Raw genomic sequence first — 26740 nt, 5'->3', positions numbered from 1 at the left:
ACAGTAAAGACATTTAAAATGTTATAAAAGATTCTAATTCAAAATAAATTCTGTCCTTTTTTTATTTCAATTTATCAAAAAATGTAAATGTAATGTCTGTTTCCACAAAGATATTAAGCAGCACAACCATTTTCAACATAGTAATAAATGTTGCTTGAGCATCAAATCAGAATATTAGAATGATTTCTGAAGGATCATGTGACTCTGAAAACTGGAGTAATGATGCTGAAAATTCAACGTTGTATCACAGGAATTAATTGCATGTTAAAATATATTTAAATAGAAAACAGTCATTTTAAATGATAAAATAGTATTAAAATATTACTACAATATGTTTTTTGATAAATAATTCAGCCTTGGTGAGCATTAGAGACTTTATAAGAGAGACAAATTTTGATAAGAGACAAAAACATTGTTTGAAAGTTTTGAAAAAAAAAAGTTTAAATAGGTTTATTTGAGTGTTTATTGACCTAGATTCTTCTTCCTGTCATTCAACTTCCTTTACACACTTATTATTTAAATAGGAGCCAGTTTTTCAGTTCTGGATTTTGCCCTGTCTGGGTAATCGTTCAAATTTGAGTCCATCCGTCTCAGGTCATTTTCTGATCCTCTTCCTTCATTTTCTCCATATTGCTTCATGTCTTCTCTCTCGTTGTTACTGCTTCTGAAAGGCCAGAAATGCTAGATAAAGTTGCTAATGGTGCAGTCAGTTGGGAGCGGTTTTCAGATATCACCCCTCAGAGACACTTTAGACCAGTAGGGGCTTCTCGGCTTTCACGGTACACTGAGTGTTGCCAACAGACCAACAGAAGTGAAGACATCCACAGGTGAATGCAAATGTCTACAGGAGGAAAGATGAAATTCTGATCACTACGATCACTGGTACATATCTGCTCTTTTTCCAACGCCTTCTTTCAATGTCACGGTATTATTTCAAAATAATTAGTCTTTCCCCCACAGATTTTTCCATTTGTGGTGTGATTTATTTCAGACAAAATGCCAAATGCTACCCAAATCACAAAGAAAAAAAAGCTCATTGGACTGTAAATCATATCCGTTTTTTTTTTTCTTTTCTTATTTTATTATAAAGCATGTTTCTTTAGAATTTTACTTGAGACCTTTATTACTCATACGCTTTAGTAATAATTACTTTCTTCATGTACTTTATCACTAATACTCAAACACATTTTATTTTTTATACTTTATATTCTTTAATTCTTTATATTCTTTATAAAGTATGTTGAGACCTTCATCACCCATACAATATTTTATTTTATCTGATATATTATTATTTTAATTGTTTTTTTGTTTTTTTGTAAAGCATATTTCTTTAGGATTTTTACTTGAAATCTTTATCATTCATACTATTTTATATTACTATTTTAATATATTACATTTTTATTTTATTGTTTAAAGCATGTTTCTTTATTATGTACTTTAGCACTCATACTATTTTTTTCTTTAAATGAAATAGGTAGTTTTCTAACAAAAATAGCTTAGAAGATATTACTTGTTTTAATAGAATAGATCTTAAAATAAGTAAATTTTTTCTTACCTCATTGGAAAATAGTTTTCTTGTTTTTAATGAACCTCAATAATTGATTTATTCTTAAAAACAAGAAAAAAAATTGCAATTGGTTCAAAGTGAATAATTACACAACTTTACTTCTCCAGTAAATGTATCTTGTTTATGAATGTTTAGATGTTTTAACTGTAAAAACAAGAAATAAACGCTAATTACAAAAGTGATTTTTTTTTTTTTGCAGTGGAGCATGGTTTCTTCCTGTTTAAGTGGGCGGTTCTAAGATGGGATATGAATCAGCCTTTATGCCGTTAGTCAGATGTCTGGCTTCACAAGACTAATAAGCTGATAACATTAAATAAAAGGATAGAAAAATTCCCATAACCTCAGCACACACTCTCTCTCGCACACATTTATCTCCTCTTCCTCCTCTCACTGTAATGTTCCTCATTTTTATATTTCTTAGAGGCATTATAAAATCATTTATCCTGCTCCCTTCCGCCCTCTTTCTGACAGAACCGCTACGGTTCTTTTTCTTTTTTCTTCCACAATATATATTATTCCCTCTTTTCTTCGCCTTCTCAGTTACCGGATTACTGTCAAATTTTCTCTCACTTTTTTTTGGATCTAAAGTATTACCCTTCCAAACCTCAAACTTTTCAACTGTGCTTCTAAACAGCAGCTTCAAAAGGACAAAAAGGAAGCGGCGATCGCTTGAGCTTTTCTATTCTCCTGGTCTTCGGCACCACATCTCCTCACCTCCTACCTAAATCTCCTCGCCTCTGAAAGTCTCACGGACAAACCTCACCTGAACTCTTATGGACTCTGTCACGACGGGGTCAGCTGGCTGATATTGGACCAGACTGTTCTATATTTCACTTGTGTTTTAGTCAGTTTAACTGGATTACACGGCTGCTCTCCGTTCTGCCTCGCTCAGTGAAAATGAATCACTTTTCTGAGCAGCTGCCTGCGTTTTATTTCACCGCCCCCTCTCACTTCACTGCTGCACCAGAGAAATTAAATCAATTTCTGTCCTTCAAAAAAAGTTGCTTTACCTAATTAAAAAATGCCAATGGGGCAGTATAGTACAGGTCAGCTTAATCAAATAATGAATTAGATGTGCCCCCATGCCTAATAAACATTTATTAGCATAGTTTAGTTTTATTTTATCATAAAGCATGTTTCTTTAGGGGTTTTATTTGAGATGTTTATCACTCACATGCATTTTTTTTTACTCTTGTAGTTTTTTTTATATTTTATAGTCTTTTATTATTAAGAATGTGTATTCAGGATTTTCTACATGAGATCTTCATCACTTTTATTTTATTTTACTCTCATGCTTTTTAAAATTTTTAATCCATGTTTCTTCACTCATACGCAGTTTTTTCCATCTTTTATACTTTATATTCTTTTATTGTAAAGTGTGTTTCTTCAGAATTTTTTTACAATTTAGTTTAACTTATTAATATTATTATTATTAATAACTAATATTATTTTATTATAAAGCATGATCAAACATTCTACTTGAGACTATCTTTCACAAGCAATTATTTGTCATATTTATTTCAATATTTAATTAATGAATTTAGTTTTTACATTTTTTATTTTTTTAAACATGGTTCTTTCGAATTTTTCCTTGACCTTTTATCACTCATATAATTTTTTAAATTTTTTTATCAAGGTTCAAAGGTATAAATTGGTATGGTTTTTAGGATACACATGCCTAAGAAAGCTGTGAGTCACTTTGTCCTTCAGATGACACAACCACTCATTTAAGCAGCATTTCATTTAGTTACAAATTTGTGCATGAACTGTTAAATATGTGCCCCCTTTGAAATGCTAAATGACCCCTTAAGCGTCGAAAAAGCCTTGTGACATTTCTTAAAAAATTGAAAACATTTTCCTTGCCGTTTTGAAATATAAGCTTGGTCCTAGTGAGCTGCCTTGCTGTCTAAAGCAGCATACTAACCAAGATGGATCCTCTCCAGTGACTGATTTGGAACGCTCTGTAGACAGCAACACAAATAGCGCCCTGCTCTCTCAGTTGATTCCAATACAGTTTGACATTAGCATGTTGGTAAGCTATTGAAATGGAATAAGCATGTTAAGGAATTGTTACCAGTAGCTCTAATGTTAAGCACTTGTCTCTCCGCAGGTTCTTTGTCTCTGAGTGTGTTCCTGGTATCGGTGGGTTTAACGGTGTGTGTCGTGTGGCTGGTGGCGCTATGCGGGGTCTGTGGATGGTGCCAACGCAAACTGGTGAGTGATGTCACTTCCTGCACAACAGGGGGTTTAAATTGCCTTAAGCAGTTGTGATAATAGACATTGACATCTGTTAGTGTGTAAAATTGCATATCCAGTCAGCTATGTAAGAGTTGATATGCTTTTGTAGTGTGTTTTTATAGTGCCTTCTGTTTCACAGCTGTTTGTCTGTTGCACTCTGACAGCAGTCTACCGACATCTGAAAGACAGATGCATGTGCTCTGTTCCAAAACCTTGCAGGCTGACCATGTAGGCAACGTTTTAAGGCATTGCAAGCATGATTCTAGCATTTAGCACAGAAAGACAGTATAATTGTTCCTAAGATTCCAGGGAGTTTTTGCAAGTATGTCTTGTGGAGAATGCAATCTCAGAATGCACGGCAACAAGCTCAATTAAAAAAAAGATATATTTAATTTAAAAACATTTAATTAACCTCAACTGTGTTGATAACAGTTCTAATTAAATAATATAATTAAAAATTAAAAGAAAAAAAAAACTTTTATGTGCATATACTACACTACTCTTCAAAAGTTTGGGATCAGTATGGTTTTTAATGTTTTTTTTTAAAGAAGTCTCTTAAGCTCGTCAAGGCTGCATTTTTGTGATCAAACTTAAAGAAAAAAAAAACGTAACATTGTGAAATATTATTACAGTAAAATTATAAAATATAGTTACAATTTAAATAAGTTTTATATTTTAATATACTTTAAAATATAATTTATTATTGTGATGCAAAGCTGAATTTTCATCAGCCATTGCTCCAGTCTTCAGTGTCACATGATCTTTCAGAAATCATTTTAATATTCTGATTTATTGTTAATGTTGGAAACAGTTGTGCTGCTTAATATTTCTTTGGAGCCTTTGATATTTTTTTTCAGGATTCTTTGATTTAATAGAAAGTTAAATAAATAAAACAGCATTTATTCAAAATATAAATCTTTTGTAACAAGATACAATATTGTTCAAAAGTTTGGGGTTGGTGACTATAAGTAACGTTTCACCTACATGTCTAATTTATTCACTTTTTTTTAAATTCTCATCATGACTCACTGGTGTAATGGCTGCTGAAAATTCACAGAAACAAATTACATTGTAAAATATATTTAAATAGAAAACTTATTTTAGATTCTAATAATTTTTCACAATATTTTACTGTATTTTTGATCAAATAAATGCAGCCTTGGTGAGCATGAGAGACTAAAAAAAAAAAAAAATACAGACCCTTTACTTTAAAACTTTTACACGGTAATGTATGCATTTATGTTAACTCCCAACTCTATTGGAATTCTGTTTCAGATGGGATGCTGCTTTAGAAGACAGCTACATATTTAGGTTCAGGAACAGAGCCATGATGTTATCAAGTTTGAAATATAAACCTACAGGGGGCTCAGTTATAAAACAGAAGAAAATAGGTAGTTGCCTTGGGGTCATCTAATTATTTTTGTTTGCCATTTCCACAAATTGGTGCTCTGCACACAAATAAATTGATGAAAAACTAAAAACGTAATGGGAGGATTTAAACAGCGTATTGTTAGTATTGCAGGAGGAGGGGTGGGGGGGCACGACGTGCCCTCGTTTGTGTTTACATCAGACCTCGATCCAGATTGCCTTTCAACAGTTGTAAATCTTATTTTCTGTCTGGATAATTAGCTGTTGAGCCTGTAGTTTTCTGTTCAGCCTCAGCATCTACAAAACAAGATTTGCCATTCAACTCGTGTAAAGCAATTCAGCGCAAGGCGGCCAAATGAAACTGAATCGTGAGGGAGGAAGAACGTGCATTAAGGAAAAAGAATAATTAGGCTAAATGATTTATATATAAACATGAAAATGTGATTACACCCACTTTTTGATTAATAGCCAGTTGATAAATAGAATCCACAAACAAAATTAATCACCTGTGCTCAGTTTAATTGAATTACCCTCTTCCCGAAATAAACGGATCACCTATTATTCCAAATTAATTACCTTTAACACATTTAATGTGTCACTTGCTTTTTGCCTAGAAGAGTAGCCGAATGTGGAGGCATGGTTTCTCAAGCGTGCGGGCTGAGAGGAGCGGTGGGTTTTGAGATGGTCAGCGCAGGCCAGACGGAGCAAGTGAAAGAGAGGAGGAGTGAGAGGCAGACGGGAAGACTGCAGGGTGGCTAAAAAGAGATTTCAAGCTTTAATTACACTCAGTAATGGCTTCCCCACCACGTGCCCGGCCTGCGGGCATCTAACGTCTTCATGTTATTACAATGAGGGATTACAAACTCGCTTCTCATTTTATTCGCTCATGCTTTTCGTCACATTTTCATTGCCATTTTCATACAGTCTAAACTGAATTATTATTATTGTTCCCCATCCTCTGTTTTCATATTGTACTAGGCTGTTCTTAATTGCTGTTTGGTGACCATAAAACGATTAGCAAAATACATAGTTTTGTCATCAAAATATTAGTTTTCACAATAGAGCTTCTGACGTGGACCAGGCCTGTCATCAGGGCTAGTATGTGTCAATGATTCTGCAAAACTTAGAGCTTTTTATTAATGCAAAATTACATATGTGACTGAATTCTAGAAGTGGGAATCTCATGAAAAAACTGGGCGTCTCTTTAAATTAAGTGTGTTTCTTGGTCGACTCTGGAAAATTTTCTGTGCTGAAAATGACCTTATTTGACATATTTGGAATAAATTATATGACTCCTTTGTCTTGCTAAGCTTAATTTCTTTGCTAGAATTATATGTATTCTAATAACACACTTTTTGCATAATTTGACTGTTACAAATGTCATGTCGTTTGTTATTTTTATATTTTAAGATTGAAAGTCTGAGTAAAACAATACAATCGTATAAAGTAGGAAAAACATGTTAAGTTTCTGTTTTGGATGTGATTGTTTATTTTAGTATGGTTTATATACTGTTATAGAATTTAATATTTTGAATTGGCTTTTATTTCTATATTTTGTTTTTATTTGAGTTTTTTGTGACTTTTATTAGTTTTTGCCTTTTTATAGTTCTATTTATTTATTTATTTATTTATTTTCTATTTACTCTATTTTTATTTCAGTTTAAATTTTGGTCATTTTAGTTCTTTAACTTAAATATTTTTATTTCAAAAATATATTTCATAATATTGTTTTTTAGTAGCCAAGAAACATTTCTATTTTTGTAAATAAAAATAAATAAATAATAATAATAATAATAATAATCTGTTAGTTTTAATAAAAATAAAAGTCCTGTTGAAGAAACACCCAATTATACTTTGGTTAAAGAAAATTAAGTTTGTTTTAGGGCCATTAACCATTTTAGGTTTTTTGCATGGAGACATTTTCATGATAATTAAGCACATGCTTACAGCAAACTCTCGTTATCTTAATGCATCCAGATGTTTTTCTTTTGAGTTTTTAGAATTACCATTATTAATGGAAAAAGGTTTTTTTTTATTAAAATCAGCCAAATTAAAGGCATTACAAAGGTACTGTATCAATTCTACATCTTATTCATTTATTTACATTGACACATTATTGATTTATTTGTTACAATAATAAATAATTGACACATTTTTTTCATGACAATAATGATAATTTGAGGGTAACGTACTTGATTGTCAAGTAAATATCACAATCCAAAAAAAACAAAAAAGCAAACACAATTGTTCTCAGAATTCCTTGTTTCAAGCAAAAAGTCATTGAGTCAACATCAGTCGTGAGTCGTCCTGATCCAAACCCCTTTACAAACGGACTTTGATTGTTGCAGAAAATAAGGATTAGTGTTGTTGTTTTAATTAAAGCTTCTGCGGTCAGTCTTTTGATCAGCAGCAGCAGAACAACAGATTCTTAATGAGTGAATGAGCCGGGTTGTGTTATGTAAGGCTGCACAGCGAGAGTCTCCCTGGCCTTTATGTTTCTCATACCTCATACTGCCACGCCGCAGGGCTCACTAATGATTCATATGTTTTTTTTGCCCACAACACCCCACGCTCTGCTCTGCTCCGCGCAGACAGACTGCCTGCTTTCTCCTTCTCCTCTCAAATAGATTTGACAGAGCTGGGCGGTTTCAGGTCAAGACTACAGAAGTTCTCTCTGTCTGATCCGGTCCTGACTCTGAACAGAGGGGATCTGGAGAATGTTGAGAGATGAGAGAGCAGCATGTTGAAGTGTACGGAAATCTCGCTGAAGTTGATGTCTTGTATCTGCTGGAATTATCTATCTCTCTATCTCTCTATCTATCTATCTATCTATCTATCTATCTATCTATCTATCTATCTATCTATCTATCTATCTATCTATCTATCTATCTATCTATCTATCTATCTATCTATCTATCTATCTATCTATCTATCTATCTATCTATCTATCTATCTATCTATCTATCTATCTGTCTGTCTGTCTGTCTGTCTGTCTGTCTGTCTGTCTGTCTGTCTATCTGTCTATCCATATGTCTATCTGTCTATCTATCTGTCTGTCTATCTATCTGTTTATCTGTCTATCTGTCTGTCTATCCGTCTATCCGTCTCTCTATCTATCTATCCATCTATCCATCTATCTATCCGTCTGTCTGTCCGTCTATCCGTCTATCCGTCTATCCATCTATCGTTCTATCTATCATTCTATCTATTGTTCTATTATTGTATGTATCGTTCCATCCATCCATCCATCCATCCATTGTTCTGTTTACCATCCATCCATCTCTGTCTATCCATCAATCTGTCTACCATTAAATCTACCATTTATCTGTCTGTCTATCTATCCATCTATCGTTCTGTCTATCCATTGATATCTATCATCTATTTATTCATCCATCTCTCTCCACCCATCTATCCATCCATCCATCTATCATTCTGCTTTATTTGTCTATCTACCCATCATCTATCTGTCGTTCTGTCTGTCCATTTATGTTTCCATCCATCCGTTTTTGTTTTTTGTCTATCTATCCATCCATCCATCATTCATGCATCTGTCTATCCATGTATCATTCTATCCATCCATCTATCGCTCGGTCTATCCGTCCATCTATCGTTCCATCCATCCATCGTTCTGCTTTTATTTGTCTGTCTATCCATCCCTCTGTCTATCGTTCTGTTTAATCCACCCATCTATCTGTCCATCTGTATTCTATCATTCTGTCTATCCACCTATCTATTCATCTATATATTCTTCTATGTATCTGTGCATCGCTCTTTTCATATATCATACTTATGTTAATAGTTTCCTGTCCATCTTTCTTTGTCTAGCTCTTTTCTTTCTGGTGTGACTGTTGGAATCATTTCTCACTCGTAAGTCACGTAAATAAGATGAAGCAGAGGAATGCAGATGAGGTGAAGGAGTGTCAGTGAGGAGATCTGAGGAAGCAGCTCTCTCTGTTTGCTCTTAACACATGAGGAAGAGCTGGGTCTGTGAGAGAAAGATCTCTCTTTCTCTCACAGACCGTCTCGCTCTCTCTATCTGCCGATGATGTCATATTTCCCCATGCTCATTCGCTTTTCTTTTGTGATTGTGAATTGTTTGAAAACCCACTCCTATACTCTGCCGTTGCTGTTTTTCCTCTCTATTTTTTTTCTTTCCCTTTGCTCCCCCCCCCCACTCTTGATAGCGTACTGCACGCCTGTCAGACATCTACACTAGCATTTCTTATCTTAAACAACTGTGTCTGTGTGAGAGGAGGTGCGAGAAGTACGATTTATTCATACTTTATTCATATAATCATACATTTTAAATGTTTTTTTGTTTGTTTGTTTTTTTCATTTATGCATATAGTATTGATCTTAAATTCAACATGAAATAATAATGGCCTTTATTTACTTTAATACACATTCTTATACATAATTAAAGCAAATGCAAGTTGTTTTAAAAATTTAAAAAGAAACAATTTCAATAAATAAATAATAATAATAATATATTTAAAGCATAATAATCTTTAAAATGATAAAATACCCTAATTTATGAAACGAAGATATCATGAATTTTAAGATTTAATTGTGGCTATACTTGTTCAGTTCGATAAGCAATAGTCAGCTGTACAGCCAGCTTTGATTTATTTTACAGTCTCTCTCAGCATGGTCTTTGTTTTTAACTTTGTATTAAAATAGTATCGCCGGATGTGAAGTTGACCCGGTGTTAATGAGCAGGGTAATATTCATGAGACCAGCTATTCTTCATTAATTTTAATTGTATGTTCTTCATGTAAATTGATCTTACACTGGCAGAACTACACACCAAGCAATTTTCAGTACTGCTTGAACTTTTGTTATTTCAAAAGCCAAAGGTCTTTCAAAGGCAAAAGTTGTGAGTTACGGTACATCTCTCATGGATGTATAACCATAGATTTGCATAATTGTAATTTAAGGATTTGGTAGAAAGAAAAAAAAAGAATAAGGTCAAAAAGGTCAGAAGATTTCTGTACATGTATTTCTTATTAACACGTTTCATTTTTCGGTGTGAATTAACCATAAACATGCTATCATACATGACAAATGGGGTATTTCCAGAGATATAACATGAAATTAATATTTAATTTTTAAATTAGCAAATATTTGTATTTAATTTATATACTGTATATTTTATTTTTGATGTATTTTATGGCATCTTCAAATGTTATTTTATGGGTCATGGTGGAAGAGCACTTTAAATTATATTCAAATTTGATTAACATTTATTTTTGTTTGTTTTTCCCTATTTTAATGTTAATAATTTATCATTTTAAATTTAATTTCAAACTGATCTTTCATTTGATTATTTCATTTAATATATTAAATAATTTTAAATATTTAAAATAATTTTAAACATTTAGTAATTATAAATATTTAATTATTTAATATTTAAATTAAATCTTATAAATTAATAAAAATTTAATAAATGATAAATAATTTTACTATTAATATTTATCTGTAAACCAGGGTCGTTAAAGTAAAAACGATTAAAAACATTTTCATTACTTAAAACAAACATTAACTAAAAACTAAAAATAAATAAATAAACATATTTCACCTTGTTGCAAAGCAACATTATCTCATTTTCATTTAGTTTAAATTGCACTAAAAATAGGTAAAACTAAAATAAAATTTTTAAAAACAAACTTTTTTTTTTTTAATGACAAAAACATGCAACAAAATTAGTAAAATTTTAACTTAAATTAAAATGAACAGAGAATATAAAAATAAAATCTAATTAAAAAATAATAGTATGTAAAAGATGCAAACACGACTGTGTTTTACATATCTGGAAAAAAACATTGTCATAATTAGTCAAAATGAATGTCCGCTTCTGGGGTCTCTTCTGTGACTGTTGAATTTCTTTTACTAAATTCTTCTTCCTGTCATTCCGATTCAAATTCTGTTTCCACTTCCTGTGGGGCGTGGCACGATTTCCAGTTCCAGCTCATGTCTCCTATGCAAATGAACGCGCTCGTGTCACAAATCACAAGATGTTTGTACCTGTGTATGAACACACTTGTTTCACTTCCTCTTTTGTTACCATTCATTACATGGGTAAACAGATCATGGCATGTTGGCAGGCGGCGTAATTTAAATGCTGGAAACTGGCAGGCCATTGCTGCGCCCGGGCCAAGACGCTGCTCTTTCTTCCTCCCGTTAAGATCATTTATCATCTCTTACACAACCGCTGGCGGCTGATGGCTTTCAGAGGACTTTGTAATGAATACTCCACCTGCAGAATCACTTTGAGATGGATTGGCCAATCAAGAGATGGTGGGGAGGAGTGCATCTTTGACAGACAGGAAATGATGTAATTAGCCTTTATGTAATTGGTTGCATCGATCAGTAGAGTTGTCTCAGTTGTCTGCCAATAGCACGACTGTTTGCATATGGAGCATTATGGAAGCATATGAGTGTTTTCTCAAGCGGAACTGTAGTCCTTTGGCTCGAATGTCCATTGAAACGAAGCTTTTCAGTTTTATTGAATGAGTGTTTACACACTATTTGGTCACATTTGCCTCAGTCTCTAATGTTTTTCAGACATTTTCCTTTACCTAGACAGTGTTCCTCACAGGCACATTCAAGAGTTCATAATTAGTCTAAATAAATTTTGACAATAATAAATCATAAAACTTTATTGCTCTAATTTAATTAATAAATGATATAGTATTGTGTGTGTGTGTGTGTGTGTATGTATGTATGTATGTGTGTGTGTGTGTGTGTGTATATATATATATATATATATATATATATATATATATATATATATATATGGTTGATATTATTTTTCAATCAATATAATTTTATTAATTTTATTTATTAATCTGTAAACCAGTGTTATTATAGTTAACTAAAACTGTAAAAAAATATTTTCATTACTTGGAATAAATAAACATTAACCATGTTTGACCATATTAGCATGGCTCTACTTTTATCTGGTTTTTTTTCTTCAATAAATATTAATTAAAAAATTCATATTTTTGTAAACCAGAGTTATTATAGCTAACTAAAACATTTCCGTTACTTGAAATAAACATTAACCTTATTTGACCACTTTCCTATCTATATATTGTCCCAGACGTCAATTTTATTTTATTTAGATTTTTATATTATGGGTCATGGTGGAGGAGCACTTCATTGCTCTAATTTATTCAATAAATGATACATTAAAAAAAAATAAAAAATTATAAAAAGATGTATATTAAAATCAAATTTGGTTAAAAACATTTTTTAATTAATATTTGGTTAAAAATTATTAAAATAATTGTTTTGTTTGTTTTCTAATAAATATTTATTTTAATATTAATATTTATCTGTAAACCAGAGTTATTATAGTTCATCATGAGTATAAATATATCATTAAACAATTTCCTTACTTGAAATAAGTGTTAACTGAAATAAACTATAATATAAGTTTCTACATTTCTTCCCTCCTACTTAGAAAGATGGTCTACTAGAGTTTCTCAAGACTGAAGAAAATGTCAAATTTGCAACATTTTGATATAGGCATCCGCTTATGCTTTTGCAGATCCAGTTCACTGGATTCCTGCTTGATTGCAGATTGACCTGCTCTTTCGACTTCTTCAAAGCGCATCTTATGCCTTCCGATCCATCAAACACTCTATCAGAGCTTCTCTAGTGTGTAAACACCTCGAGGGTCTCAGACTTGTCATTAATATCAGCGTAAAACCCCTCTTTGGCTGTTGATGGTGTGTATTAGCTCTATCACTGCATCTGTCTGGCTTTACTGATTAATTAAAGCGTGTCACTTGCAGCAGTTGCACAGAATTTGCTGAAATATGGCACCTGATGAAATTATATCAGGCACTCTTCAGTTTCTCATTGTCGTTCTTTAACGTTTCTCTCTTTCTCTCTGAAGGGGATGAGGAATAAGCCGGGGGTGGAGACAGCGGGGACCCCAGACTCGGTGTCTGTGTCTGGGAGAGGACGAGGAGAAAATAAAGCCATCAAGTAGGTGCCTCCTGCAGGGCTTAACTACTGCAGTTAATGTCTCGGTAATGAGAGGAAATATTGATTCTTGTGCTACTCAAAGTTGAACCAAAAATCCCAAAAGTCTGTGTTTAGAATTTAATACTGCATACTGCACCGTATATACTGGATACTAGGGGTATAATGCTATATGTATTCATACTGTAAATTTTCATTAGGGGTCTTTCATTTAGGTGTGCATGCACCGAACAAACACAGTGTTGTTTTACATTTTTCATTGTTATGTTACATATTAACACACATCGACATACTGTGCACAGAAATAGCTGGAGTAGCATGTGCTTCCAAGCATTGCCTATGTTGGAAAATAACAAACAGCAAATGTGTCATTACTAACTGTGTTATTGATACACATATGTTTTTATTCCCTTCCTTTCTGTAATTTAATCAGGAGTGTGCATTTGTATTTATAGCTTCAGAAGTGTTATATTTGATTCTCACACCAGCTGTGGCATTTGTCGTGGTCAGTACTATATGAACAACACTGGCTTGTTGTTTGCAAATATCAGAAAATGGCTATTTTCTTTTGTTCTGGCTAATGCCGTACTGCCATAATTTCATATTTTTAGTGTGCCCTTTCTATGTTGTGTGCAGTATGCAGATTTTCATTATGCGCAGACTCATGATACGGCATCTGACATCTGACTTGACCTTGAATTTTCAAGGAAGTAATTTTTATTTTCTATTTCAAATTAAGCCATTTTTAGTTAGTTTTTTCTTTCTCGTTGCATGTTTTTTAGACAAAAACAATTGATTTAAATGAGCAAAATAGTTGTTTTTATTTCTGAAATTTTTGAAAAGTCTGAGTCAATCATGCAGTGTAGTAAGATTATTAACAACAATGTAGCATACTACCATTTGAAACGTTTATTTTTGCACTTTTTGAAATTATTAATCCATAATTATATATGGTTGTGCAGTAAATTGGTACAAAACAAGTACAGTGGATTTAAGGTGATTTATACCTGGATTATTGTTGTTAAAATTAAAACATTAAAATAAATAAATAAAGATGGGTAGATTATTTTATTTCAATTAACTTTAATTTTATTTCAGCTAGTTGCCAAGGCATTTTTTCTCGTTTTCTTTTAGTTTAACTTGAAGTACGAAAATAACTAAAAATAAAACTCAAATAAAATAAGAACAATATAGACATTTTTTAGAAAGCAAAAACTATTAAAAATGACAAAAACATGCAACAAAATGACTAAAACTTTAACTAACATTAAAATGAAAATAGAAAATCTCAAACTAAAAACTATAATAGTATACCAGTGATACTAAAACATAATACCATTTATTAGTTTAGTCATTGGTTTTGTATGTTTCCATTACATAATATGCAAATCTATCATGCATATTCAGTGGTCTACCTACTGTACCATCTGTTCATATTGAGGTATCAATTTTCAATCAATACTAAGGAACCAGAACTGCTACCACAGGCAAAATATTGGTATCAGGCCAACCCTAAAACCTTTTTCATTCTGAACACAGCCAGTGTTTCTGAGCAAGCCACAGGAATAACCTCGAAGCACTTTAAAAATAGTAAGTGTGTGTGAAATGATGGCTTTCACACACTTGATGATGTTTATCAGGTCAGCAGTGTGAAGCAGCACACTTCCAGCACTGGTCCATTTGGAGCACTTGCTCTGGTAACCTCTGCAGCCTGAATATTAATCAGGCAATGCTCTAATTAGACACCAATGCTGCCCGCAGCAGATGGATACTGTTTTTATATCAGCACAAGAGGCCAGACAGCTAATCACCTGTGACCGCACAAGGGCAGGGAGAGCCGTTCATTGTGTTCCTCAGCCTGCGAATGAGACATTTTGATTTCTTTTACTAAAGAATGAGCCCACAACACCAGTGTGGAACATTTACATGCATTATGATACTTAACTGTATGATAGAGTTTTAATACCATGTTAAAATAAAACAAAAATCTATGATTTCGAGAATGAAGTCATAACAGTACCAAAAAAGGTTCAATTCTGAAGGTTCAATATTTTAAAAAGAAGTGTATTTTATTGTTTCTGTATTGTATACTTATACATTCATGTGCATACATAATACATAAACATCTAACCAGCTAGTAAATGGTTTGTAACATGTTGTTTTATTTTTCAAGCCATAAAATGTGCTGGATTTTTGTATTTTGTCTTTATAATAAGTTATATTACTAATATATATTACATTACATTATATTATATTTTTTGCGTTCGTTTTTTTCTAATTGAGCACATTTAAATTCCCAATTTCTCAGTACTGTAATGCAAAATAAATAAATACAAATTTAAATATATTTATAATCAATATAAATATAATTTACTGTTCAACTAATAACATAACAGTTTTGAGGTTAAAGTAGTAATATTTTAAGAATATTATGTAACTCAAAGACCTATTTTGAGATAATTCTTTGTTCCCAAATTGTTTTTTTTTTTTAAGTGGCACTAAAACACCATCATAATTAATTTATGGAAAAAATATTTAATTGTTTCTTTCTCCAGGACAAGTCATTTATTTAGGTGTAATTTATTTGCATACAACAATTTGCACCGCTCATTTCATTCACAAGAATGAGCCAGTCAGTGAAAAAGAATAGTTTGCCAGAAAAATTACACCATACAGATTTGCTACTTTGCAGCATTAAATCATTTGAAAAATAAGATTTAATTCATGTTTTATGTGACAGTTACTAAAAGTATTACCAGCCAGATGGTGAGTAAACAAGTAAACAAGTTGCTAGCCAGTTGGTGTGAAAAAAATTTCAAGAATTGTCCGGTTTAACTTCTGTTTAGAGTTTGATGAGTGTTTATTGTTAACTTTCTGTGCAGAAATAATTTTATGTGTCGCTTGTATGATTGCCTGTAATGTAGTGTGTGTGTGTGTGTGTGTGTGTGTGTGTCTGTTGTATATGAATTAGTACCTGGACCAACTCCAATACATTCAGAGTTTTATTATCATATTAAGTGCCTGCATCAACCCAAATTAAATATTAAATGGGAGATTCATTTATATAGCTTGGAGTTTTAATAGAGACCAGTCAGACATTGTCAGAACGGATGAAAGCACTAAACATCACAGCTCACAGACTGCCAGTGTTTAAGTCACAGGCCGGTCCATTTGAAAATATACTTCATTTCTAACTTAATTTCTTTCTAATGTGGATAATATGCTAGAGTTTGGAAAAATATTTTATGTATGTTACATAATGTGAGACTTCATTCAGCTGTTTGTGCTTTGTAGCCATCTATTATGTTTCAGATAAAATTTTAAAACGATGAAATGAAAGATGAAGCATCTAAAGTATTAACTGGATTATTTTTTGCTTAATTTACATAAAAACAACTATATAGTTTACCGTTATTATATATGATTTTAGTCACGACGCTCAGCACTAATTGGGTTTGTTACCTCTTGATACGTTTTCTCTTTTTCTGTATTCATTGCTTCTGTTGTTTTTATAGAGATTAGAAGTTTGAAACTACAGTAGGTTATGAAAGGCTAGATCGTCTGTGAGTCAGATCCAGAGTACTGACAGCACAGAATAAATATGACTTGAAGTTGTTTGTGCAAGATATCCATCTCAAAACCCCTTTAATCTCACCCTTACAGCTATTTTTACATCAGCTCTAGTGTTCAGAATTCTTTTACTTTTTCAAGACTTGGTGCCACTTAAAAACACAGGAGCTCTGGAACGCTGTTAGACAAGAGAAAGCTTCTCTTAAAAAGTCTCTCTGTGGCAGGATGGTTCCACTCAGCCAGTTACTGTAGTATTACACCGGTGTTTTCTCTCTCTCTCTGGACTGTCTGTCTATCTGAACTCTCTTTCTGCAGTTTTTTTTTCTCGGTTTGACTCTTCCTGAAGATGCACTGTAGCTCTTTCAGCTGTCTTTCTGTCTGTCTGCAGTGATCTTGACAGGGACTTTTGGAATAACAACGACAGCAGCACTGTGCAGCAGCGCTGGAGCTCCTATCCACCCAAGGAATTCATCCTCAACATGTCCCCCTACGCCCCCTACGGAGACCCTCGCCTCACGCCCAAGTGAGTCTTGGTTTTGGCTGGTAAGGGACCCCTTCTCTCTGCGCAGGGCTGTACTGAAAGGGGAAGTCCATTCAGTCCTTTCTGTTCTGGCCTTCAGTTCCACGATCCACTTTAGCCTACAGGGACTTACTGTACCTGTGTTATGAAACCTAAAAGGTGATTGTCACAAAGCAATGTCCGGATCATATTTCACCCAAAATATCAAAAGGAAAAATAAATGGGGGAAAAATAACTATATAGATAGATAGATAGATAGATATAGATATATAGATATATATGCAATAAATAATATATAATCTAATGTTTATATAATCTATGCAACAAAAAAATTCTAGACAATTCAGCATGGTTACACATGCTGAATACAATAATGCAAAATTAATGTAATATTACAAAATTAATGCATAATACAAAATTAATTAAATATTAAATTGTATAAACACACATACATACATATATATGTGTGTGTATGTGTGTGTATATATGTATACGTGTGTGTGTGTGTGTATATATGTGTATAATATATATGTGTGTGTGTGTGTGTGTGTGTATGTATGTATATGTATATATATATATATATATATATATATGTATATGTATATGTATATGTATGTATGTGTATATATATATATATATATATATATAATGAAATAAAGTAAGACAAAATAAAATAACACTATATAGAGATATATAATTTGTGCAACAAATAATATTGCAATCAGTGTTTCAAATTAACCTCTTTTTACTGTAATGCATAAATACTGATATCATGTAACATTATTAGTAGGAGTATTAATTTGTAGTGTTAAATTTTAGTATACATGTGCATATACTATATATAGATCTAGCATCTATAAAAACAGCTATTAAAGCCATAGTAATAGGCTGGATTTTTTTTTTCTTTCATAAATGTTATTATAATAAATAATTTTAGGATTTTTTTTTCCTTATAGTTTTTTGATAAATGAGAACATTTAAAACCCCAAATTCCTATAACATAGCATTAATGAGAATTGGTGTGAAAAAATTAATTAAGTGTAATTCAAATAATATCCTAAGGGCTCTAAAAAAGGTTTACTTTTTCATGCAAAATATTATTTCTTAACTTTTATTTAGATTTTTGGAGTAAATTATTACTTATTCTCCAGGTTTTGTGAAATTCACCTCTGATCTCATGCTTAAAATTAGGCTGAAAAAGTTGTTTTAAAATCTTACTTCTTCAAGGTCAATTTGCATGACCCACAATACATGCCCAAAGCCTTGGAGTCACGCCAGTCGTATTTCCCATTGACCCCATCTGTAAGAGCTATATCTAGGGCAGTCCATGTCATTTTCAAGCATTCTAGTTGGCTTTTTATCATTCAGCATACACCACAATCCAGCCTGAAACAAGATGAAATGTCCAATCTTTAGGTCAGCCCATCATTCTCAGCGAGACGTGGCTTGAGTTCCACAGAGGGTTGTGAGGTTCACTTCAGTCTGCCGTTTCCTTGAGTTTTAATTGCTTAATTGAAGTCATTATCTTCGAGGGGAAGTAGTCTTTCTGGATTAATTCCCAGGATAAATCGGAATCTAATTGATAGGAGACGGATACAGACTGCAGATCCCTGCCCACTTCTCATACACATGCCCATAATTACATTCCCTACATTCCCTCCCACAAATAACATCAGTTGTGTGTGCTAGATATAAGTCATATACTGTAGAATCATATGTTCAATATTTTATTTTATTTTATTTTGTTTAGTTTTACTTTATTTTATTTTATTTTATTTATTTAATTATTGTCCTTTTTCATATAATGAAATAATTAATTCACTTTTTAATTTGCTAAAATCATACATTTTCATGCAAATCAAATTGAATAAATTCATACAAAATTGCCAACTCTCATCCTCATGTCATCCTCATGCTGGTCATCAACTGTAGAGTTGTTTTGTTTTGTGTTGTTTTGTTTTGTTTTGTTTTGTTTTGTTTTGTTTTGTCCACTCTTTTCCATTTAAATAAAATGCTTTTTTTCTATAATCATACATTTTCATACAAATGAAATTGGCAACTCTCATCCACGTCAATAATTATAGTCATTCCCTCCCACAAACACAATATGTTAATATATGATCAGTCAGATTTCAGATTTCAGATTTCAGATTTTATTTTATTTTATTTTATTTTATTTTATTTTATTTTATTTTATTTTATTTTATTTTATTTTATTTTATTTTATTTTATTTTATTTTATTTTATTTTATTTTATTTTATTTTATTTTATTTTATTTTATTTTATTTTATTTTATTTTATATTACTTTTTCCACTTAATGAAATTGTTTAATTTTGAATTACATTTTTTTAAATTGTAAATTTTCATATAAATCAATTTGTCCAAATTCATACAAAATTGCCAACTCTTAAAATAGTTGTGTAGTCTCATGAGATCGGAATAGTAAAAAGTGGTCTATATGACTGATATATGTACTATATATGAATTGTGTCCTGTATTGTAAGATTTCAAAAGTAATGCATATGTGTATGGACAGAATCTGCGGACTTTTTTTTTTACATTTTCTGCACTGATTTTGGCAAACTCTGTGATAGATATGCATTCCCATTCTGTGGATGTTTCTGCAGGCACAGATTGCATTTGGGATTTCCACCGGAGCTCTCAAATTTCATTCGGAAATTTCATTTCGGTTCTCTGTTTAGAAAAACCACAACTGCAAATGAAGTTTGAGAGAAGATTAACGATTTACATTTTGCCCGTTCATCACTCAACGCTGACATGTGACCTCTGAAGACTTACAGCACACGAGTCATATGCACTACTTTTACCTTGTGTTTCACAAAAGAAAGACAATAAATACAGAATATCTTTATTTATTATTATTTATTGTTCCATTAAGTAGTGACTGATGGATTGCTAAAACGTTTACAGATTTACGGATCCCAATTGATATCTCAAGGCCCCTGTTCCCTACAGCCCTGCCAGCAGCCCTAATGTCTCTTAACTGCTAACATTTCACTCCCAGCCCATGGACGGTTTCCATGGAGACGGACAACCCTCGAAATCTGACCTTTGACCTTAAAAGTTTAGATGCATTTAGAGCATCTTGATTGGAGGTGCACTGGTGTCTTGCCATCTTATCTGGTCCTGATTGAATGTCGAGGGTTGACCGTCAACAATACTGCTGTGTTTTTGTGTCTTTATGGTAGTTGTTGTATTTCGTCTCTCCAGTCACCTGTCACTTCCCCTTTGTAGTTTGACTCTCAGTATGTACCGTACTGTTATATCTGTGTGACACAGTTCCAAAACATCTTCACATTTGACATCTGCTTCTGATAGCTTCTTCATTTTTTTTATTTATTTATATTTTTTTACTTTTTTCATTATTCTTTTTGTAGTTGCTTTTTAATTAGAGACATAATTTATTTCACTTATTTATCACAGTCATTTAACTGTATAATATCTGTTAATAGGAGCATTTCTGCGTTTATTACTATGCTATTTTTTACATGAAGGTGCGTTCATACTGACAACAATTAAATGATTATTTTATTATTTATTTTTAATTTATTTAATTTTTTTAAAATATTTAAATTGAATGTTTAGTTTAATTTAGTCACATTTAATTTGTTTTTTGTTTTATGTTGTTAGTTTTATAGAGGTTTATTAGTTTTTCTGTTTGGCTTAAATTCATTTTATTTCAGTTTTACTAATTTTAGAAATTCAGCTTAAACTTATTTTATTTCAGTTATATCAGTTAAAATTTAAGGTTTTCATCTAGTAATTTTTATTTTATTGTATTTCAGCTTTTGTAAATTTATATTTACATTATTTTTAAATGATTTATTTATTATTCTGTTTAGAATTAATTCATAAAAAATTACTGAATTAAATTTAATTGAATGTTTAGAGTTGGTCTTGTTTAGTTCATTCATATTTGATAAGTTTTTTTTATATTTCTGTTTAACTTCAGTTCATTTTTATTTCTGTTTTTGTTTTAATAATTTTAGTAATTCAGCTTGAACTTATTTTAGTTAGTTTCTGCCTTTTTAATTTTGAGATCAGGTTTTAAGTTTTTCATCTTGTTTTATTTCAGCTTTAAAATTATATTTAATAGTTTTAGATTTGGCAAACATTAACAACCCTGGTTGAAAGGTGGCCATTTTGCCCACACTTTCAGTAAAAAAAAAAAAAAAGGGTCTCATTCATTCTGACCAGTCACTTCAAATCACTGTCAGTGTGAACACCTTTGCTAAGGAGATATTTAAAGACTAGAGAATAAAAGGTAAAGAGATTAAGACACGACTTACCGCGGTCAGCAACCTTGCCATCTGCTTGAACAAATGTCAAGCCCCCTCTGTTTCTGTTCACCCCCTGAGCTTGATGCACAAATGTTGCATTCTGGGTCATCTGTGTCTTAAATGGCCGTCGTCGATCTGTTGCCGTCTATGCTGTGTTTGAAGTGTTAACCTTTGCTCTGTCTCTCCCGTCTCTGTGTAAGCGGTTCTTCTGTCACTGTACTGTCCAGATCTAGTCAACGTCAGTTCCTGTCTGACGTGAAGGGAAAGCAAGAATTATTAATACATGACATGACCTGCTGGCTGGTGTCTCCTTTACAGTTTGTGCCGATAGAAATGACTGATATCAAAATATGTATGCGATTAAATGTAGTATTTTAAAGTTTGGGGTAGGTAAGATTTTTCAGTATTTTGGAAATAAGTCTCTTAGAAGGCTGCATTTTATTTGATCAAAATACAGTTAAAATACAGTAAAAACTGTAATATCGTTATATATTAATGCAATTTCAAAAAAACTGTTTTTTATTGTAATATATTTTAAAATGCAGTTTATTTCACGTGATGCAAAGCTAAATTTTCAGCATCATTGCTCCAGTCTTCAGTGTCACATGATCCTTCAGAAATCATTCTAATATGCTGATTTGCTGCTCGAGAAACATTTCTTATTATTATCAATGTTGAAAACAGTTGTGCTGCTTCATATTTTTGTGGAAACTGTGATTAATTTATTTTCCCAGATTCTTTGATGAATATAAAGTTCAGAAGAATGTTTATTTGAAATAAAAATCTTTTATAATGTTATAAATGTTTTTACTGTCATTTTTGATCAACTTAATGCATCATTGCTAAATAAAAGCATAACTTAAAAAATCTTACTGACCCCAAATTTTTGAATGCTATAAGTAGGGCTTGTAGAGGTAGGGCTGCACAATTTGGTATAAATATAATCATATTGCGACTATTTTGACAGATACTGTGATTTGGAGGCCAAAAGAAAAAGACATGAAATCTCATTGCAGCAGCAGCTCTCATGTTGAACTGCATGTGCAAACTGCAAACTAGCACATGAAGGCTGTAAATGAAGTTGTGTATTAACCACGCTCTGCTGATGATAGAACAAATTACTCTACATGCTGAAGTTCTCAGCTTTTCTCTTTCAGCTGACCCAAAAGTGCATTGAATGAAATCCCACTCAGCTCTCTTAGCATTCACACAGTTTGATTGGAACCCACCCTGCTGGAAAAAATCATCTGTTAACACGTTTTTGGGAGCTTTTCAGATGGCCAGACTAGCAGACCAAATGGCTGTCCAGTTATGTTATATATAATTATAGTATTTATTAATATTTTTAATTAATTAATATTTTTAGTTTTCATTTTAATTTAGGTTTTTAGTAATTTTGTTATGTGCCTGTCATTTTATTTTTTATTTTTTTATTTTTTTTTATTTTATTGACAGAATCTGCAGACATTTATTTTTGGTCATTTAATTATTTTAGTCTAGTTTAGTTTAGTTTTATCATTTTTAATATTTCCATTTAACTTTCAGTTTTAGTAATTTTAGTACTTAATTTTTATGTTTTCAATATTTATTACATTTTAGGTTTTAGTAATTTTGTTATGTGCCCGTTTCATTTATTTGATTTTTATTGATTTTTAATATTTCCATTTAGCTTTTAGTTTTAGTCATTTTAATACTTAATTTTCGTTCAAGTTTAAGATGAAGTTACAATTTTCATCTACTATTTTTCTTTATTTCAGCTTTATTTCAGTTTAGAATTTATTTCATTTCAAATGATTTTTATTCATTTTAGTTTAGTTAACAACACTGGCTTAGCTATGCTGAGAGACTAGCTCAAACCAGACAGGACCAGCAAACTAACTTAGACTAGTTTAGGCATTGCATTAAGCAAGCATCCAGCAGTCCACTTGAATTTTTTTTTTTTTTTTTAAAAGGGGAAAAATGTGAGTAGGACACAATTTTAAAACATTTCATCCTTGCTCATGAATATTAATTACAGAGTTATAAAATTCATATTCAGTAGTCCCTGTGTGTCCTACCTGATTCGCTGAAAGAGAGATGATGGTAGAGTAAAAAGACGTTTTCTGTAGCAGTCTTTTGGCAGTGGCTTGGTCTTAAAGCTTTAACTTGGACGTTTTTAGTGGTTGTAAACAGCTAAAAACGCCTATAACTATATGCTGAATTGATTAAATTGTAGCCTTAAGCTGTTTAATAATCACTCAAGACCAAATCGTGCAGCCCTATAGAAGAAATAACAGCTACACCGAGGTATACCTCATTTTGATTCCTTTCAGACCAAGAAAAATTTATCTTTTACTCAAGTTCTCGCTGTGCCGTTTATTTGGCTTCTTGCAGGGACAGTGTTACACATCAATATCACTTTTCTTAGGTGTGTGACACAGCAAACGAATAGGATGCAGCAATTCCAACAACATCTGCCTTCCTGTTACTGTCCGCCCATGTTCCCAGTAAATCAGCCCCGTGCACCTGCTTGTTCTCCCCGCACTCTTTACAGGCCCGTCACACCTGCTCGGCTCGAGCTGCTCCTCACTGCTCTGCCTGAAGGCTTCTGTACAGTCTGTGCCTGAATCTTACCTTCTTCTTCTAGCTCTCCTGATCTCTCTCTTCCCTCTTTCAGCGGATCGCTGGAGAAGGGGGAGGTGGGTGGGGGGGCGGTGGGGGTCCCAGTCGCAGTGACAGCTGCATAGGCGCAGGGACCAGCAAGTCCGGGAGGTGGCACACTGTCCAGAGCCACCTGCACTCCGGCAGCTTGAGACCCAGCAAGTGAGTGTCAGAGGCTGACTGCCTTTTCTTTCAGATGTTTGGGGCAAGAAAGCATGACGGTTGTGCGGCGCAAAATGGCGTAATTTTGGGGTGAACTGCTCTTTTGTCATTTTGAAGGTTTTTTGCTGTGCTCTTTTCTATACTACGGCTGTCAAGAACAGAAAATTACCATAAAAGTAACCAATAGTCATTTTAAGTCATAAGATTGGTTGACATATTTTGGCAGGCTTGATGAAATTCAATCATTGGCCCCCACATGTGTTGTACAGTACTGTTCAAAAGTTTGGAGATGTTAAGATTTTTTTTAATGTTTTTGAAAGAAACCTTTTATGCTCACCAGGGCTGAATTTATTTGATCAGTAAAAACAGTGTATATAATATTATGAAATATTATTACAATTTAAATGAACTGTTTTCTATTTTAATATGTTTTAAAATGTAATTTATTCTTGTGATGATAAAGCTGAATTTTCAGCATCATTACTCCAGTCTTCAGTGTCATGTGATCCTTGCTGATGTTAAAAAATTGCTTAAAATTTTATGGAAAACATTTTTTCAAGATTCTTTGATGAATAGAAAGTGGGAAAAAAAACAAAAAAAAAAAACATTTATTTGATATAGTAACCTTTTATAACATTTTAAATATCTTTACAGTCACTTTTGATTTTTTTTTTTTTTTTTTGCTGAATAAAAGTATTATTTATTTATTTATTTATTTATTTATTTATTTATTTATTTATTTATTTATTTATTTATTTATTTATTTAATCAGTCTAACTGACCCCAAACTTTTGAATGGTAGTGTATGTGAACAATATGTCTATGAGTAAATAATGATACAATGTTCTGGAGAACTATTCCAGCAAGCAACCATTAAAACCAGTAAATGCATGAATTGAAATTTTTGTTCAATTTCACTTGAGTAGAAAGTAAATTATGGAATAAAACCAAGGTACTATTGTTTGGAGCTAACAAATAATGGAGCTGCACTGACTTAAACATCAACAGTACAATAATATTAAATAATCATAATGCTAAATAGTAATGGTTGATTTATGTAAATATCATCGTAATGGCCTTTTTCTCAGTGTCACACACCATTAAAAATGGTTTAATGTTTGACACGCAGTGAATTGATGACAGTTTTGAAATAATGGACAAATCAGATGAGTTTGGGGTTACGATAATTACATTTCTAGATGTGTGTTTACAATTGTTTGTTAGTGATGAGTTATTGCCTTCTGTTTAATTGAATTATGCTCTGTCTATCTGTTTTTGAGCTGTGGACGGCCCCTGAGTGATAATATTTCTCACATTAAGCTGTCAATCATAGATTTCAAGTATTTGAAAAAGTGTAGCACTGTGTGATTTGTGACTACACTCACAAAAATGAAATAAACCATATTTGATTGTTTTTAGTGCAAGCTGACTAGGGGTTTTGTAGGATAAATGGAGGCTTTTAATGGACATGATAGGGCTGGGTGCTAAATCTAAGAAAATTATATATTTTATGATATTTTTTAGCCTTGGGACAACAATGCTTTACAAAAAAAAAAAAAAAATTGCTTCAAGATGGTTATTTATATCTTTCGCTTTAGTGTGCAAGTAGGAAGTACCAGTTTTCCAAACAGTCTAATTATTTTTATATGAACCAGAAGTTCTACAACATAAAAAAAACCAAAACATTAAGCAATAATACAGATTAGCCTAAATCCATACAAGAACTGAGACATTTGCACAGCACTGAACAGTATATTTATGTATTTATTTACTCTTAAATGACATAAAAGAGTCTTTAAGAAACTTAAAGAGCAAATTAAACGCACATTATACACAATATTATATTCACAATGTTGTTTAATTTAATCAGGCACATAATCATCAAGAATAAATTGAGTAGTTGAATGAAATATTCTCCAGGCCTGATGTGTCATCAAGTAGGTTTCATTGTGCGTTAAAACACCGCCTCGCATCACCAAGTGTTTTAAAAACTGAGAGACCTGAACATTTTGTTTCACTGTTAAATGATGTTTAAAGCCAGTTGTTTTTTTTGTTTTTGTTTTTCTATTTAGTCGCGTCTCTTTCAGTCCTCCAAAGATCTTGACTGTCTCTCATTTCATGTTTCCGTCCACTCCCATCTTCAACCTATAATTGGTTTCTATTTTTGGGTAGGTAAGAGTTGCGACCCTTCCCCTCGTATTTTTCTACTTCTCCTCTTGCTGTCTTATACACACATTCTCCATCAGTATTTCTATCATCCGACGTCTTGAAGCTCTGTAATAACAAGCAGCTACAGGTTTCTGCTAAAGCTCAAGGATTTGCTGGAGGACTCTGAAAATCACCAAACACTTCTTCTTCAACCCGTGTTCGGATAAGTGGA

The 26740-nt window shown here is 32.3% G+C and overlaps 1 protein-coding gene across 3 annotated transcripts in view; it reads left to right on the top strand.

The window, feature by feature from the left end:
* syt7b (synaptotagmin VIIb) overlaps positions 1-26740 on the top strand; it is a 131166-nt gene that overhangs the window by 41572 nt on the left and 62854 nt on the right. For all 3 annotated transcript variants that reach the window (XR_009272173.1, XM_058782956.1, XM_058782957.1), the window contains 3 exons: positions 3678-3781; positions 13077-13168; positions 17124-17258. Coding sequence is in view for 2 of the 3 variants with exons in the window: in XM_058782956.1 (XP_058638939.1) it covers positions 3678-3781; positions 13077-13168; positions 17124-17258 (331 nt within the window). In the remaining variant the exon portion in view is untranslated. The remainder of the gene's footprint in view (positions 1-3677; positions 3782-13076; positions 13169-17123; positions 17259-26740) is intronic.

This window comes from Onychostoma macrolepis, chromosome 07 (assembly GCF_012432095.1).
Source record: "Onychostoma macrolepis isolate SWU-2019 chromosome 07, ASM1243209v1, whole genome shotgun sequence".
NCBI lineage: Eukaryota > Metazoa > Chordata > Actinopteri > Cypriniformes > Cyprinidae > Onychostoma > Onychostoma macrolepis.
This window is presented reverse-complemented; position numbering and strand designations above follow the sequence as displayed.